Source organism: Hordeum vulgare, chromosome 1H, assembly GCF_904849725.1.
Source record: "Hordeum vulgare subsp. vulgare chromosome 1H, MorexV3_pseudomolecules_assembly, whole genome shotgun sequence".
Lineage (NCBI taxonomy): Eukaryota > Viridiplantae > Streptophyta > Magnoliopsida > Poales > Poaceae > Hordeum > Hordeum vulgare.
The window spans coordinates 100,178,351-100,196,300 of record NC_058518.1 but is presented as its reverse complement, the minus strand read 5'-3'; the positions used below and the strand labels follow the sequence as shown (position 1 = coordinate 100,196,300).

At 46.0% G+C, this 17,950-nt stretch overlaps 1 protein-coding gene across 1 annotated transcript; it reads left to right on the top strand.

Moving 5' to 3' along the window:
- Positions 1-2,023: 2,023 nt before the first annotated feature.
- Positions 2,024-5,686, top strand: LOC123426241 (dihydrolipoyl dehydrogenase 1, mitochondrial-like). Its single transcript, XM_045110045.1, has 2 exons — positions 2,024-2,429; positions 4,174-5,686. The coding sequence occupies exons 1-2, from the start codon at positions 2,172-2,174 to the stop codon at positions 5,422-5,424; spliced, it is 1,509 nt and encodes a 502-aa protein (XP_044965980.1). The 5' UTR covers positions 2,024-2,171; the 3' UTR covers positions 5,425-5,686.
- Positions 5,687-17,950: the final 12,264 nt, after the last annotated feature.

The following is a 17,950-nucleotide window of genomic DNA, read 5'->3' as shown; positions in this document are numbered from 1 at the left end:
CAGGAAAACTTTGATTTTCGAAGGGAGTTTGGTGTGCCACATATCTGTCCATTCTTTGCCTTCCGGTGTCCCAGAAGCCCCAGATGTATCAACGGTCCCATTCTCTGTGTTCTCCTTGGTATTGATCACCATCTTATATGCCGAACAGATCGAACAGAGGACAATTCTTTCGTGCGACCAAGTCCAGAAATCTGCTATCGGTCTCGTGCACAAAGGTATTGCTAGAATTGTATCGGCATCCGCCGGTAGGAAAACGAGCATATCAGCTCCTCCTTCCACGTCGCCGTCGTGGCATCAATCAGTTCTGATACATGGTTTGGAGGGTTAGTAACCAGAGGTACTAGCAGTACTTCTATGGACATATAGTTTCTGCTCCCGAGCTCATTTGAGCTCGGTGAACAGTAAAATCGGAAAAAATCGAAAATTGTTCAAAAAATTCTGAAACGTTTTTGTGACCAACATTAACAAAAATTATAAGTACGTGCAAAAATTTGGCTTGAAATAACATTACTATAAGGTATGGCAAAAAAACAAAATCAATATTCTGAAAATGCGCATTTGCAGAGTATCGATTTTGTTTGTTTTGCCACGCCTTATAGAAATGTTATTTCATGCCAAAGTTTTGCATGCACCTAGTACTTTTGTCAATGTTGGTCTAAAAAAATCAATTTTTTTTAAACATGTTTTTAATTTTTTTTCAATTTTACTGTTCACTGAGCTTAAATGAGTTTGGAGCAGAAAGACACTTTCATACTTTTATAGACTACTAGCAAAAGGGCCCGTGCGTTGCAACGGGAGAATAAAATATCACACGCTTTTAATCTTTTTATAATTATTTTGCTTTATTAAAATAAGAAGCTAACTAACTAATGTAGTCAGTCCTATCCTTTGTTGAGAAATCAACCCATCCATTGTTAATTCCACCATCATGAGAAATTGAGCAGAACAAGCAAAGAAAAACAAAGAGGCTACGTGAATTGATCAATGGACTGTTATCTTATTTCACTCATGGGGTAGAGAATATGGGATCAGATGACAAACTGAAGGTGGTGTTCCATTCTCTGTCTCTACAACAATGCAATCTTACATTCAATACGTTCATTCATCAGCAAACAAATCTCCACAAAACAAATTTTCTTGCCGGTGCTTGGCACACGGTTGGAGGCATTGGGAGGGGATCTCATCAGATGATGAGTTCGTGCCGGAAGAGGGGATACGATGAGGGGAGCAAGGGTTAGGCGCCTCTATCTGGCCATAAGGAGTCGCCGTTGCCGCGCCATAACCTCGGAGTTCCTCGTGTGAGCCATGGAGGCCCGCCTCCACCTGCAAGTACTTTGCTCCGCCGCGCCTTATCCGCGCGCCGTCGCCGTTCTGCATCGAGCATACGCATCATCCCCGGTCACTATAGCTGTCGCGTTGATTTGATCGAGAAGCTGTGCCCGAGCGCCGAAACGGGGGCAGAAGCGGGCAGAGGTACGGCCGCGGAGGCGGGTGGGTTGAGGTCGACAATAGTGGTGGTTGAGGTCGGCCGCGGCGGCGAGTGGTGTGGCAGCGGCCTAGGCACAGGATCGACGCGATGTGCTCGAGCGCCGCAACGGGGGCAGTGAGCGGGGAGAGGTACGGCCGCGGAGGCGGGTGGGTTGAGATCGACAGCGGTGGCGGTTGAGGTCGGCCGCGGCGGCCTGGGCACAGGCTACGGGGGCCCAGGGTCGACGGAAGGAGGCGATGCGTACGGGTATAATTTTTGCAGCGAATCGTTTTTTCCTTTTACGTTGCAGATAAATGATGGAGCACGGGTTGAATACAAAAATTACAGGGGCTCTTTTATAAAAATGTCGCGGTGGGTTTTTCGACGGAAGCAATAGCCGCTTTATTATTAGGTAGGTATATAGACTACTATATGAAAATAGACAAAGGGAGCAAGCAAGCAAGCCCGGCATCCTATAACGAATGGCCCACCTGTCAGCACTAGAACGGGGTACCCCACTTCTCGTGGGCGTATTGGTTGGTGGTACCCCGTATTATTTGACCCTTCGTGTTTGGAATTCACAACTCAGCCATTCTCTTCGCCCCCATCTTCTTTCTTGCGCGGAAGGGAAAGAGAGGAGAATTTGGAATTTCCATACCATTTTCTTCTTAAAAGTAAATCGAAGCGAGGAGGAGTCCGCGAGATGGCGATGGCGAGCTTGGCGAGGAGGCGCGCGGTGGAGGCGGTGCTGCTGCGGCGGCCCCACGCGGCGGCGTGGGCGTCCGCGTGCCGTGGGTACGCGACGTCGGGGGAGGAGAGCGACGTCGTCGTGATCGGCGGCGGGCCCGGCGGGTACGTGGCGGCCATCAAGGCGGCGCAGCTCGGCCTTAAGACCACCTGCATCGAGAAGAGGGGCGCGCTCGGGGGGACCTGCCTCAACGTCGGCTGCATCCCGTCCAAGGTATGCATCTATCGCCGCCGCCTCCTCCTCCCCTCTACCCCTTCCCTTCTCGATATGCGATCCCGATGGGTGCGTTCGTGCTGCTGGAGATAGCCCGGAGGTCGTAGATCCGTACGCATCGTACCACGATTTCGGCGCTAGGGTTTGCGGGGCGCGGGCCCATAGGGTACGGAAGCTTACCCTTAATCATCAATTTGGGCGTCGGGTTGTTGACTTTGTTCTAGTTTTTTTGTGTGATTACTGATTACGTTGTGGAGTTTCCCAATTTCCATGGTGAGAAATGTAGGTAGCTAGGGTTTGCTTTGGGGCTGATGAGATGTGATGCCATTGCCATTACTTATCTGCGGGTGAGTTGCAGAATTGGAGTGTGATTCATGGGTTTAGTTCTGTACCTGCTGTCGCTTGTGCGGTTTATGGAGCTTGTGTTGTAGCTTGTTTAGATATCAGTTTGTTTAGCTTGGTCAAGGGCTTCAGAACTATACACACTTGGGGTAAATGTGTTAAATATAGGGGACAGCTCTTGTTGGCGTACCAATTTTGTGAGCTTATAGACCAACGGGTGTGGGTTTTTGTTGTTTGTTGATTTCTCATATGCCAACGTGCTACAAGCCTACAACTCTAGGCATTTGCTGGTTTACTCTAATGACAATAGCATGGTGTGTGAATATCTGATAGAACTCAACCAGACCATTGGTTGTTTTTGTATAAATATTTCTTTACATGATGAGTTTGGTTATTTTGCTTCTTATGCGCATGTTCTGCATAAGTATAGTGTTCTCGGCTTCTTCATTAGTTAATGCACCATACCATTTGTCGAACATTGTATGGTTGATGGTTAGCACTGTGGTCTTGCTGATTGCTGTTGGCTTAGGGACCAAGCCTCCGGGGTCCGCAACTCCACATTACTGGTTGAAACTAGGTCTGCAACGTTTTTCTGGTGTTCAAATAAATTTAAAGCTAGGAAAGAAAATAGTTACAGTGATTTCTGAAGTTCAAGGAAATTGAACCTAGGAGTGGACCATGAACCTCGAAAGTTGATTTCTAATGCTGTCATATTCATCCAATGCAATATTGCAATACCACTTGTTTATAATTTACTCTATTCATGGGGTAAAAAATGTTAATTGAATTCATAATTTCCTTGAAGAGAGGTTAGTTGTCAAATGCATGCAATCTGGTATTTTTTCAGAGCTCAAGCTTTCTGGCTTAGTTTCTGTCTTCTGCAGTTATTACCTTTTTTTAATAGAAGTGGTACCGCTCTGACTCCATTTTATTAAAGTGAATCTGTAGTTATTACTTTCTTGCTCTAGCTTCTCAACGATGTTAGTCAGACGATCTTTGCTCAAATAGAGCCTTCAGATCTCGTCTTGACTCTTGACAGTGCTTAAATTCAATTGCGGATCGTCTGCAAGCTTATGTGCATTGAAACACCATGTTTACTGTTCTGTAGTTATTTTTTTAGTCGCTCAGCTCAGCGTTTCAAGCCTTTTTGCTAATTCTAGCTTGGTCAACTTCTTGGGTGTGGTTTTCAGATTATAGTTAGTATGTATTGTCACCTTTGTATGTGAAACTTGTCTGTAAACCTTGGCGAAGCCAGATAAATATACTGGGAGGTGGTTCATCAAAAACTGCTGTAAAATCTGTTGTATTTCTGTATTTTTTTGCTTGTTTGTAGCTTTTGAAGCTAGCTGTTGAAAATCTATAAAACTGCAATATAATTTGTGTTCCTTCTTGACCATTCCAGGCTCTTCTGCATTCGTCGCATATGTACCATGAGGCGAAGTCTTCGTTTGCACACCATGGCGTCAAGTTCTCCAATCTGGAGGTAGATCTACCTGCAATGATGGCTCAGAAAGACAAGGCTGTTTCTGGGCTTACAAAGGGCATCGAAGGCCTGTTCAAGAAGAACAAGGTTGAGTATGTTAAAGGGTTTGGGAAGCTTGTCTCTCCGTCAGAGGTATCTGTGGATTTAGTTGATGGTGGTAGCACTATCGTCAAAGGGAAGAACATAATTGTTGCCACTGGCTCAGATGTGAAATCGCTCCCTGGAGTTACAATTGATGAGAAGAAGATTGTGTCATCTACCGGGGCTCTTGCACTTACAGAAATACCAAAGAAGTTGGTGGTCATTGGAGCTGGATACATAGGTCTAGAAATGGGTTCTGTCTGGAACAGGCTAGGGTCTGAAGTCACTGTGGTTGAATTTGCCCCTGATATTGTCCCATCAATGGATGGAGAGATAAGGAAGCAGTTTCAGCGTATGCTGGAGAAGCAAAAGTTTAAGTTCATGCTCAAGACAAAGGTAGTTGGGGTTGATACTTCTGGAAGTGGTGTCAAGCTAACTGTGGAGCCTGCAGCTGGTGGAGAGCAGAGTGTCATTGAGGCTGATGTTGTCCTTGTATCTGCTGGCAGAGTCCCATACACTGCTGGTATTGGGTTGCATGCCATTGGCGTTGAGACAGACAAGGGCGGAAGGGTCTTTGTTGACAAGCGCTTTATGACAAATGTCAAGGGCGTATACGCGATTGGAGATGCGATCCCTGGACCGATGCTTGCACATAAGGCTGAGGAGGATGGTGTTGCATGTGTTGAATTTATTGCAGGGAAGGAGGGCCATGTTGACTATGACACTGTACCTGGGGTGGTGTACACACACCCAGAGGTGGCCTCCGTTGGCAAGACAGAGGAACAGGTCAAGGCATCTGGTGTAGCCTACCAGGTTGGCAAGTTCCCCCTGCTGGCAAACAGTCGGGCGAAGGCAATCGATGATGCCGAAGGGATGGTGAAGGTGATATCTGAGAAGGAAACTGACAGAATCCTCGGTGTACACATAATGTCCCCTGGTGCGGGCGAGATCATCCACGAGGCTGTGCTTGCCCTTCAGTATGGAGCATCCAGCGAGGACATTGCCCGCACGTGCCACGCACATCCGACAGTGAGCGAGGCCCTGAAGGAGGCGTGCATGAACACCTACGACAAGGCGATCCACATGTGATTTCTGATGTGAGTTCAGCTGCCAGCTCGAAACAATTGGCGAGTTTTTGAAATAATTTTGAATCGATGCGTTCTAGAAACATCTATTTTTCTTTTGTTGCGGGCTAGTTTCCTATGTGAAACTGTGAATTGCGACCTTCGCTGGAGATTATAGCCACATGATGTTAAATTCTCTTTCCTTGCCGTGGCCGCGTGTTTCCATAATCCTAAATAATACTATGTGAAACTGGTGTCGATGTTATTAGAGCTTCTGTTTCAGTTGATACCTGGGAGAGGAAATATTCTGTTGCCATTTCAGTGCATATTGCTGCACCTTCCTTTATCCGTTGCCCAAACTTTACTGTCTTCGCATCTATGTGGAGCTATGCATTGTACTCTTGTGATAAACTGTTGAAATCACGATGCTTATAACTGTTGGAATACAGGGATGCGAATGTTGATATGTATTTCGTTACTGCAAACTACTCCCATGACATCGTCACATGGAGCACCGCAGCCCTTTCAGGAACCATGTAAGGATTAGTTCCTGAAAACGAATCGTTTATGCGACAAAGGTACACCGAGTAGACTGGCCCGTTTTTCTACTCATCTAACTTTACGAATTTTGTTTTGTTTGGAAGGATACAAGCACTCTGAATTCAGTAACGAATTTGATTTGGGATGTTTCCTGGCGTCTTCTCTGAATTCTAAATACGCTGTCACTTTCACTATTTCTTTGACATGAAATTTCACTATTCAATAGGAGTATAACCTTTAAGCAACTAACGTGCGCCATTCACTGTCTCACTTTCCAAACATGACAGTATTTATCTACTCCATTTTACCCTCTCTTTTGCTTTAACTTTGGGGGAGCACAAGCGTTGGACCTGCAATAATTAAGACAAAAACAAGGTCACATCAGTATTCGGACAACATCACAAAAAACTCTTCTCCTCTTTTATGCCTCTTTCCCTCCAGCAATTCACAGCTCTTCTGAAAGGATCGATATAGTTGAATAGATATACAACTAGGTGAGTAATCTATATAATGATAACAACAACAATAATACAAATAAGCAAAAGATAAACCACTAATATAGGTTGCACAAAGTAAAAGTAAGAAGTAACCACAAGTGGAGCCGATGAAGACGAGGATGTGTTATCGAAATTCCTTCCCTTTGAGGGGAAGTATGTCTTTGTTGGAGCGATGTGAAGGCACAATGTTTTTTAAAAAGGCGCTAGAGCCACTGTATTATGCTCACGCCCTCACATATTGCAAGATGTCGTGACTCCACTAGTGTTGTCCTTGAAGGCGACAACTGAACCTTCACAAACAAGGTTGGGGTAATCTTCACAACTAAATTGAAGGCTTCCAACACCATCACAAAGCTTCACCACAATGGATTGTGGCTCCAAGGTGATCTCAACCGTCTAGGGTGCTCAAACACCCAAGAATAACAAGATCCACAAGGGATTACTAGGGGGGGGGGAGGGGGATCAAGTTTCTTTTGATGGAAGTGTAGGTCGGGGCCCTCTCAACCAAACCCTAGAGAATCAACAAGTTTTGTTGGCTAGTGAGAGAGATCGGGCAGAAATGAAGCTTGGATCAACAATATAGTTTGGGGGAGGAAGAGGTGGTTCTTCTTGGGGAAGAAGACCCCCTACTTATTGCGGGAAGGAATCCAACTGTTATCCTCCTCTCAACCCGCACATAAGCCGCACTACCGCTCAAGCTGAAGTACATGGAACGCAGTGCAATGGCAAGAGGCCACGAGGTGGTAGTGCTGCCGGAGCGGTACCATCGCTCCCCCAACAGTACTACCGTTAGGTTGCATCTCAGGAGAGCCGTACAACGACTTACAAGGTATAGTGTTGCGCATCCACTACCGCTCTACAACCGCTGAGAGGGCGTAGGGTCGAGAAGGGAGCGGAAGTGGAGCGGTAGTGGCGGGCGGTACTAACACTTGTAGGCGGTACTGCCATTCGCACTATCATTCCACTGTCGTGCAATCCGACACGAAAAGTCAAGCCCCAAGAGGCAGAGGTAGTACACACGGTACTGGACAACGGTACTACCGCTTGAGGCCTTCAAGACACATGCATAGATAACATAGGAGCAACTCCATCGATGTGAGAAAGGAGCGAGGGTGCAAACAAAGATGTGTAAGTGTTGATTCCACCCAAACCTTTGCGTAGCAGACCTCCTCTTAATATATAGTGTGGTTCTCCTACGACCCAAATCCACCGAAAACGGAACACATGAAATAACCGTCTTCACTTTTACACTCCGAGGGGCAAGAATCGTCTTGTGTCATATGATAGATTATTTGAAAGGCTTATGCACATGATAGTCTGCAAATGCACTCTCATCAATCACCAAAATCACTAAGAGAGAAATATGCCCTAACAATCTCCCCCCTTTTGGTGGGTTGATGACAACACAATATTTGCACAAAAAGATATAATAAGGTAATAAGCAAACCTAACATCCATAAAGTATAGACGGGCTCCCTCTAGATGTGTGCACTGTTTAAGTATGCTTTTGGAATGCAGAGCACACACACTAGGATCAACACTCCCCCTATATTTTATAGACCGACAACACTTGCATTGACATGATAAGAGATAGACATAATGCAAGAGACAACATGTGAGCATAAACATAGGGCACAAGATAAGCATAATCTTACATAGTAGCAAAGTACTTAGACACACATATAAGTAGAATGATAGCATATGTCTAACAACACATGACTCGGTCCCGGGGTCTCACAAACACAAACCACAAACCAAAGAAAACAATAAAGAGTTCACGAGGGAAGAAAGCAAGCAAATAGGATGCACTCGTGACTCGGAAAATCCCTAAACTCTCTCCCCCTTTGGTACCGAGACACTAAAATGGCAAAGAGCACTACTACATCCCTCGGTGGTAGCAACACTTGAGAGCACCATCACCAATACCCATGCTCGCTGGACTCATCATCGTCTGCAGTTGCAGACAGGTCGACCTTGGAGTCCATCCACTCGCAGTTATTGGACGTCCACTCCTCCTCTGACGTGATGTTGTCCTTTAACCCACTCGCAACATCCAGCCCAATGTGCCTCATCATGATCTTTTCATGGATACAAGACTTCTTCTCTACCACGTGCGCTTTGTACTAACCATGTGCCTCATACAGAATAGCTTCTTCATCTTCTTCTTGAGTTTCTTAGCCCAACATGGCTCCTCACCGGATGGCTCGTAATCGGGCTCATCATCTCCGTCATCCTCATCCATCTCAGGAGCAGAAGGAGTGCCCAATTTGTCCTTCAGCCTCAGTTGAACTACCTCATGAGTAGTCATAACACCAGAATCAAACAATTCATCCGGAAAGGTAGTTTCCCATGTTCTCGCAATAAGTAGCATCAAGTAGGGACTGGGACACTTGCGCTCCATCACGACCAAGTGACGCTCCAATCACATAACATGGGACACATCCAAAACTTGCCCCGTGTTCTTCTCCTTCTGGAAAATGAGAAGCATGTTTACAAGGTAAGAGTGTACCTGATCCAAATTCCCAACCCGAGTGAAGAGTGTGTGTCTGAATATGTGGTGGATGATATGTTGGGGAACGTCGCATGGGAAACAAAAATTTTCCTACGCGCACGAAGACCTATCATGGTGATGTCCATCTACGAGAGGGGATGAGTGATCTACGTACCCTTGTAGATCGTACAACAGAAGCGTTAGTGAACGCGGTTGATGTAGTGGAACGTCCTCACGTCCCTCGATCCGCCCCGCGAACAATCCCGCGATCAGTCCCACGATCTAGTACCGAACGGACGGCACCTCCGCGTTCAGCACACGTACAGCTCGACGATGATCTCGGCCTTCTTGATCCAGCAATAGAGACGGAGAGGTAGAAGAGTTCTCCGGCAGCGTGACGGCGCTCCGGAGGTTGGTGATGACCTTGTCTCAGCAGGGCTCCGCCCGAGCTCCGCAGAAACGCGATCTAGAGGAAAAACCGTGGAGGTATGTGGTCGGGCTGCCGTGGAAAAGTCGTCTCAAATCAGCCCTAAAACCTCCGTATATATAGGTGGGAGGGAGGGGACCTTGCCTTGGGGCTCAAGGAGCCCCAAGGGGGTCGGCCGAGTCCAAGGGGGGAGGACTCCCCCCCCAAACCGAGTTGGACTTGGTTTGGTGGGAGGGAGTCCCCCTTCCTTCCCACCTCCTCCTTTTTTTTTCTTTTCTCTTGATTTTCTCTTCTTGGCGCATAGAGCCCTTTTGGGCTGTCCCACCAGCCCAATAAGGGCTGGTGTGCCACCCTCAAGGTCTATGGGCTTCCCCGGGGTGGGTTGCCCCCCCCGGTGAACTCCCGGAACCCATTCGTCATTCCTGGTACATTCCCGGTAACTCCGAAAACCTTCCAGTAATCAAATGAGGTCATCCTATATATCAATCTTTGTTTCCGGACTATTCCGGAAACCCTCGTGACGTCCGTGATCTCATCCGAGACTCCGAACAACATTCGGTAACCAACCATATAACTCAAATACGCATAAAACAACGTCGAACCTTAAGTGTGCAGACCCTGCGGGTTCGAGAACTTTGTAGACATGACCCGAGGGACTCCTCGGTCAATATCCAATAGCGGGACCTGGATGCCCATATTGGATCCTACATATTCTACGAAGATCTTATCGTTTGAACCTCAGTGCCAAGGATTCATATAATCCCGTATGTCATTCCCTTTGTCCTTCGGTATGTTACTTGCCCGAGATTCGATCGTCAGTATCCGTATACCTATTTCAATCTCGTTTACCGGCAAGTCTCTTTACTCGTTCCGTAATACAAGATCCCGCAACTTACACTAAGTTACATTGCTTGCAAGGCTTGTGTGTGATGTTGTATTACCGAGTGGGCCCCGAGATACCTCTCCGTTCACACGGAGTGACAAATCCTAGTCTTGATCCATACTAACTCAACTAACACCTTCAGAGATACCTGTAGAGCATCTTTATAGTCACCCAGTTACGTTGCGACGTTTGATACACACAAAGCATTCCTCCGGTGTCAGTGAGTTATATGATCTCATGGTCATAGGAATAAATACTTGACACGCAGAAAACAGTAGCAACAAAATGACACGATCAACATGCTATGTCTATTAGTTTGGGTCTAGTCCATCACGTGATTCTCCTAATGACGTGATCCAGTTTATCAAGCAACAACACCTTGTTCATAATCAGAAGACACTGACTATCTTCGATCAACTGGCTAGCCAACTAGAGGCTTGCTAGGGACGGTGTTTTGTCTATGTATCCACACATGTAAATGAGTCTTCATTCAATACAATTATAGCATGGATAATAAACGATTATCTTGATACAGGAATTATAATAATAACTATATTTATTATTGCCTCTAGGGCATAATTCCAACAGTCTCCCACTTGCACTAGAGTCAATAATCTAGCCCTCACATCACCATGTGAATTACATTGTAATAAATCTAACACCCATACAGTTCTGGTGTTGATCATGCTTTGGCCGTGGAAGAGGTTTAGTCAGCGGGTCCGTTACATTCAGATCCGTGTGCACTTTGCATATATTCACGTCCTCTCCCTCGACGTAGTCGCGGATGAGGTTGAAGCGTCGTTTGATGTGTCTGGTCTTCTTGTGAAACCGTGGTTCCTTTGCTAAGGCAATGGCACCAGTGTTGTCACAGAACAAGGTTATTGGATTTAGTGCGGTTGGCACCACTCCAAGATCCGTCATGAACTGCTTCATCCAGACACCCTCCTTAGCCGCCTCCGAGGCAGCCATGTACTCCGCTTCACATGTAGAATCTGCTATGACGCTTTGCTTGGAACTGCACCAGCTTACTGCACCCCCATTAAGAATAAATACGTATCCAGTTTGCGACTTAGAGTCGTACGGATCTGTGTCAAAGCTTGCATCGACGTAACCTTTTGCGGCGAGCTCTTCGTCACCTCCATACACGAGAAACATCTCCTTAGTCCTTTTCAGGTACTTCAGGATATTCTTGACCGCTGTCCAATGATCCACTCCTGGATTACTCTGGAACCTACCTGCCATACTTATGGCCAGGCTAACATCCGGTCTAGTGCACAACATCGCATACATGATAGAACCTATGGCTGAAGCATAGGGGACGGAGCGCATATGCTCTCTATCTTCATCAGTTGCTGGGCACCGAGTCTTACTCAATCTCGTACCTTGTAGAACTGGCAAGAACCCTTTCTGTTCCATTTTGAACCTCTTGAAAACTTTATCAAGGTATGTGCTTTGTGAAAGTCCTATCACGCGTTTTGATCTATCCCTATAGATCTTAATGCATAGAATGTAAGCAGCTTCTCCTAGGTCCTTCATAGAGAAACTTTTATTCAAATAATCCTTTATGCTTTCTAAAAACTCTACGTTGTTTCCAATCAGTAATATGTCATCCACATATAATATTAGAAACGCCACAGAGCTCCCACTCACTTTCTTGTAAATACAAGATTCTCCAACCACTTGTATAAACCCAAATGCTTTGATCACCTCATCAAAGCGTTTGTTCCAACTCCGAGATGCTTGCACCAGTCCATAAATGGATCGCTGGAGCTTGCACACCTTGCATTCTTAGGATCGACAAAACCTTCGGGTTGTATCATATACAACTCTTCCTTAAGGAAACCGTTAAGGAACGCCGTTTTGACATCCATCTGCCAGATTTCATAATCGAAAAATGCAGCTATTGCTAATATGATTCTGACGGACTTAAGCATCGCTACGGGTGAGAAAGTCTCATCGTAGTCAACTCCTTGAACTTGTGAAAAACTCTTTGCCACAAGTCGAGCTTTATAAACGGTCACATTACCGTCAGCGTCCGTCTTCCTCTTAAAGATCCATTGGTTCTGAATGGCCTTGCGGCCCTCAGGCAGTACCTCCAAAGTCCACACTTTGTTCTCATACATGGATCCTATCTCGGACTTCATGGCTTCCAGCCATTTGTTGGAATCTGGGCCCACCATTGCTTCTTCATAATTCGCAGGTTCATTCTTGTCTAACAACATGATTGAAGACGGGATTACCGTACCACTCTGGAGCAGCACGTGGTCTCGTCGACCTGCGTGGTTCGACAAAAACTTGAACTGGAGTTTCATGATCATCATCATTAACTTCCTCCTCAACCGGCGTCGCAATGACAGAGGTTTCCCCTTGCCCTGCGCCACCATCCACAGGGATGAGAGGTTCGACAACCTCGTCAAGTTCTATCTTCCTCCCACTCAATTCTCTCGAGAGAAACTCCTTCTCGATAAAAGCTCCGTTTTTAGCAACAAACACTTTGCCCTCGGATTTGAGATAGAAGGTGTACCCAACTGTCTCTTTTGGGTAACCTATGAAGACGCACTTTTCCGCTTTGGGTTCCAGCTTTTCAGGCTGAAGCTTTTTGACATAAGCATCACATCCCCAAACTTTAAGAAACGACAACTTTGGCCTTTTGCCATACCACAGTTCGTATGGTGTCGTCTCAACGGATTTTGATGGTGCCCTATTTAAAGTGAATGCAGCTGTTTCTAATGCATAGCCCCAAAATGATAACGGCAAATCAGTAAGAGACATCATAGATCGCACCATCTCTAATAGAGTACGATTACGACGTTCGGACACACCATTACGCTGTGGTGTTCCAGGCGGTGTTAACTGTGAAACAATTCCACATTGTCTTAAGTGAGCACCAAACTCGAAACTCAGATATTCACCCCCACGATCAGACCGTAGGAACTTGATCTTCTTGTTACGATGATTTTCCACTTCACTCTGAAATTGTTTGAACTTTTCAAATGTTTCAGACTTGTGCTTCATCAAGTAGACATAACCCTATCTACTTAAATCGTCAGTGAAGGTGAGAAAATAACGATATCCGCCGTGTGCCTCCACGCTCATCGGACCACACACATCGGTATGTATGATTTCCAACAAGTCACTTGCACGCTCCATTGTTCCTGAGAACGGAGTCTTAGTCATCGTGCCCATGAGGCATGGTTCGCACGTGTCAAGTGAATCAAAGTCAAGTGACTCCAAAAGTCCATCAGCATGGAGTTTCTTCATGCGCTTTACACCAATATGACCTAAGCGGCAGTGCCACAAAAATATGGCGCTATCATTGTTAACTCTAACTCTTTTGGTCTCAATGTTATGTATATGCGTATCGCTATCAAGATTCAATATGAACAATCCTCTCACATTCGGTGCATGACCATAAAAGATGTTACTCATAGAAATAGAACAACCATTATTCTCTGACTTAAAAGAGTAACCGTCTCACAATAAACAAGATCCAGATATAATGTTCATGCTCAACGCAGGCACTAAATAACAATGATTTAAGTTCATCACTAATCCTGACGGTAACTGAAGTGACACTGTGCCGACGGCGATTGCATCAACCTTGGAACCATTTCCTACGCGCATCGTCACTTCATCTTTTGCCAGCCTTCGTCTATTCCGCAGTTCCTGTTTCGAGTTGCAAATATGAGCAACAGAACCGGTATCGAATACCCAGGTACTACTACGAGAGCCGGTTAAGTACACATCAATAACATGTATATCAAATATACCTGATTTTTCTTTGCCCGCCTTCTTTTCTGCCAGATACTTGGGGCAATTGCGCTTCCAGTGACCCATACCCTTGCAATAGTAACACTCCGTTTCCGGCTTAGGTCCAGCTTTGGGTTTCTTCGTCGGATTGGCAACAGGCTTGCCGCTCTTCTTCGAATTGCCCTTCTTGCCTTTGCCGTTTCTCTTGAAACTAGTGGTCTTATTCACCATCAACACTTGATGCTCTTTACGGAGTTCAGACTCTGCGACTTTCAGCATCGCAAACAACTCGCCGGGAGACTTGTTCATCCCTTGCATGTTGTAGTTCAACACAAAGCCTTTATAGCTTGGCGGCAGTGATTGAAGGATTCTGTCAGTGATAGCTTCTTGCGGGAGTTCAATCCCCAGCTCAGCTAGACGGTTTGAGTACCCAGACATTTTGAGTACATGTTCACTGACAGATGAGTTTTCCTCCATCTTGCAAGCATAGAATTTATCGGGGGTCTCATACCTCTCGATCCGGGCGTTCTTCTGAAAGATAAACTCCAACTCCTGGAACATCTCAAATGCTCCATGACGCTCAAAGCGACGTTGAAGTCCCGGTTCTAAGCCATACAAGACTGCACATTGAACTATTGAGTAGTCCTCCTTACGTGCTAACCAAGCGTTCTTAACATCCTGATCAGCCGTAGCGGGTGGTTCATCTCCTAACGCAGCATTAAGGACATAATCCTTCTTCCCAGCTTGTAAGATTAGCTTAAGATTACGAGCCCAGTCTGCAAAGTTGCTTCCATCATCTTTCAACTTAGCTTTCTCCAGGAACGTATTAAAATTGAGGATGACTGTCGCGTGAGCCATGATCTACAACACAAATATATTCAAAGTGGAGTTAGACTATGTTCAAGATAATTAGAGTTTAACTTAATCAAATTATTCGCTAAACTCCCACTCAAAAAGTACATCTCTCTAGTCATTTGAGTGGTTCATGATCCACTTACACTAGCTCAAGTCCGATCATCACGTGAGTTGAGTATAGTTTCAGTGGTAAGCATCCCTATGCTAATCATATCATCTATATGATTCATGATCGACCTTTCGGTCTCATGTGTTCCGAGGCCATGTCTGCACATGCTAGGCTCGTCAAGCTTAACCCGAGTGTTCCGCGTGCGCAACTGTTTTGCACCCGTTGTATGTGAACGTTGAGTCTATCACACCCGATCATCACGTGGTGTCTCGAAACGACGAACTGTAGCAACGGTGCACAGTCGGGGACAACACAATTTCGTCTTGAAATTTTAGTGAGAGATCACCTCATAATGCTACCGTCGTTCTAAGCAAAATAAGGTGCATAAAAGGATTAACATCACATGCAATTCATAAGTGACATGATATGGCCATCATCACGTGCTTCTTGATCTTCATCACCAAAGCACCGGCACGACCTTCTTGTCACTGGCGCCACGCCATGATCTCCATCAACGTGTTGCCATTGGGGTTGTCGTGCTACTCATGCTATTACTACTAAAGCTACATCCTAGCAAAATAGTAAACGCATCTGCAAGCACAAACGTTAGTATAAAGACAACCCTATGGTTCCTGCCGGTTGCCGTACCATCGACGTGCAAGTCGATATTTCTATGACAACATGATCATCTCATACATCCAATATATCACATCACATCGTTGGCCATATCACATCACAAGCATACCCTACAAAAACAAGTTAGACGTCCTCTAATTTTGTTGTTGCATGTTTTACGTGCTGACCTTGGGTATCTAGTAGGATCGCATCTTACTTACGCAAACACTACAACGGAGATATATGAGTTGCTATTTAACCTCATCCAAGGACCTCCTCGGTCAAATCCGATTCAACTAAAGTTGGAGAAACCGACACTTGCCAGTCATCTTTGAGCAACGGAGTTACTCGTAACGATGAAACCAGTGTCTCGTAAGCGTACGAGTAATGTCGGTCCAAGCCGCTTCAATCCAACGATACCGCGGAATCAAGAAAAGACTAAGGAGGGCAGCAAAACGCACATCACCGCCCACAAAAACTTTTGTGTTCTACTCGAGAAGACATCTACGCATGAACCTAGCTCATGATGCCACTGTTGGGGAACGTCGCATGGGAAACAAAAATTTTCCTACGCGCACGAAGACCTATCATGGTGATGTCCATCTACGAGAGGGGATGAGTGATCTACGTACCCTTGTAGATCGTACAGTAGAAGCGTTAGTGAACGCGGTTGATGTAGTGGAACGTCCTCACGTCCCTCGATCCGCCCCGCGAACAATCCCGCGACCAGTCCCACGATCTAGTACCGAACGGACGGCACCTCCGCGTTCAGCACACGTACAGCTCGACGATGATCTCGGCCTTCTTGATCCAGCAAGAGAGACGGAGAGGTAGAAGAGTTCTCCGGCAGCATGGTGTCGCTCCGGAGGTTGGTGATGACCTTGTCTCAGCAGGGCTCCGCCCGAGCTCCGCAGAAACGCGATCTAGAGGAAAAACCGTGGAGGTATGTGGTCGGGCTGCCATGGAAAAGTCGTCTCAAATCATCCCTGAAACCTCCGTATATATAGGTGGGAGGTAGGGGACCTTGCCTTGGGGCTCAAGGAGCCCCAAGGGGGTCGGCCGAGTCCAAGGGGGGAGGACTCCCCCCCCCAAACCGAGTTGGACTTGGTTTGGTGGGAGGGAGTCCCCCTTCCTTCCCACCTCCTCCTTTTTTTTCTTTTCTCTTGATTTTCTCTTCTTGGCACATAGAGCCCTTTTGGGCTGTCCCACCAGCCCACTAAGGGCTGGTGTGCCACCCTCAAGGCCTATGGGCTTCCCCGGGGTGGGTTGCCCCCCCCACCCCGGTGAACTCCCAGAACCCATTCGTCATTCCCGGTACATTCCCGGTAACTCCGAAAACCTTCCGGTAATCAAATGAGGTCATCCTATATATCAATCTTCGTTTCCGGACTATTCCGGAAACCCTTGTGACGTCCGTGATCTCATCCGGGACTCCGAACAACATTCGGTAACCAACCATATAACTCAAATACGCATAAAACAACGTCGAACCTTAAGTGTGCAGACCCTGCGGGTTCGAGAACTATGTAGACATGACTCGAGAGACTCCTCGGTCAATATCCAATAGCGGGACCTGGATGCCCATATTGGATCCTACATATTCTACGAAGATCTTATCGTTTGAACCTCAGTGCCAAGGATTCATATAATCCCGTATGTCATTCCCTTTGTCCTTCGGTATGTTACTTGCCCGAGATTCGATCGTTAGTATCTGTATACCTATTTCAATCTCGTTTACCAGCAAGTCTCTTTACTCGTTCCGTAATACAAGATCCCGCAACTTACACTAAGTTACATTGCTTGCAAGGCTTGTGTGTGATGTTGTATTACCGAGTGGGCCCCGAGATACCTCTCCGTTCACATGGAGTGACAAATCCCAGTCTTGATCCATACTAACTCAACTAACACCTTCAGAGATACCTGTAGAGCATCTTTATAGTCACCCAGTTACGTTGCGACGTTTGATACACACAAAGCATTCCTCCGGTGTCAGTGAGTTATATGATCTCATGGTCATAGGAATAAATACTTGACACGCAGAAAACAGTAGCAACAAAATGACACGATCAACATGCTACGTCTATTAGTTTGGGTCTAGTCCATCACGTGATTCTCCTAATGACGTGATCCAGTTTATCAAGCAACAACACCTTGTTCATAATCAGAAGACACTGACTATCTTCGATCAACTGGCTAGCCAACTAGAGGCTTGCTAGGGACGGTGTTTTGTCTATGTATCCACACATGTAAATGAGTCTTCATTCAATACAATTATAGCATGGATAATAAACGATTATCTTGATACATGAATTATAATAATAACTATATTTATTATTGCCTCTAGGGCATAATTCCAACATGATATCCAGGAACGGGCATAACAC

Bases quoted from the DNA above. Each gene is read 5' to 3' on its own strand.
- LOC123426241 (XM_045110045.1), top strand. From the start codon at position 2,172: ATGGCGATGGCGAGCTTGGCGAGGAGGCGCGCGGTGGAGGCGGTGCTG. The intron at 2,430-4,173 runs GTATGCATCTAT...TGACCATTCCAG, and splicing joins TCGGCTGCATCCCGTCCAAG to GCTCTTCTGCATTCGTCGCA.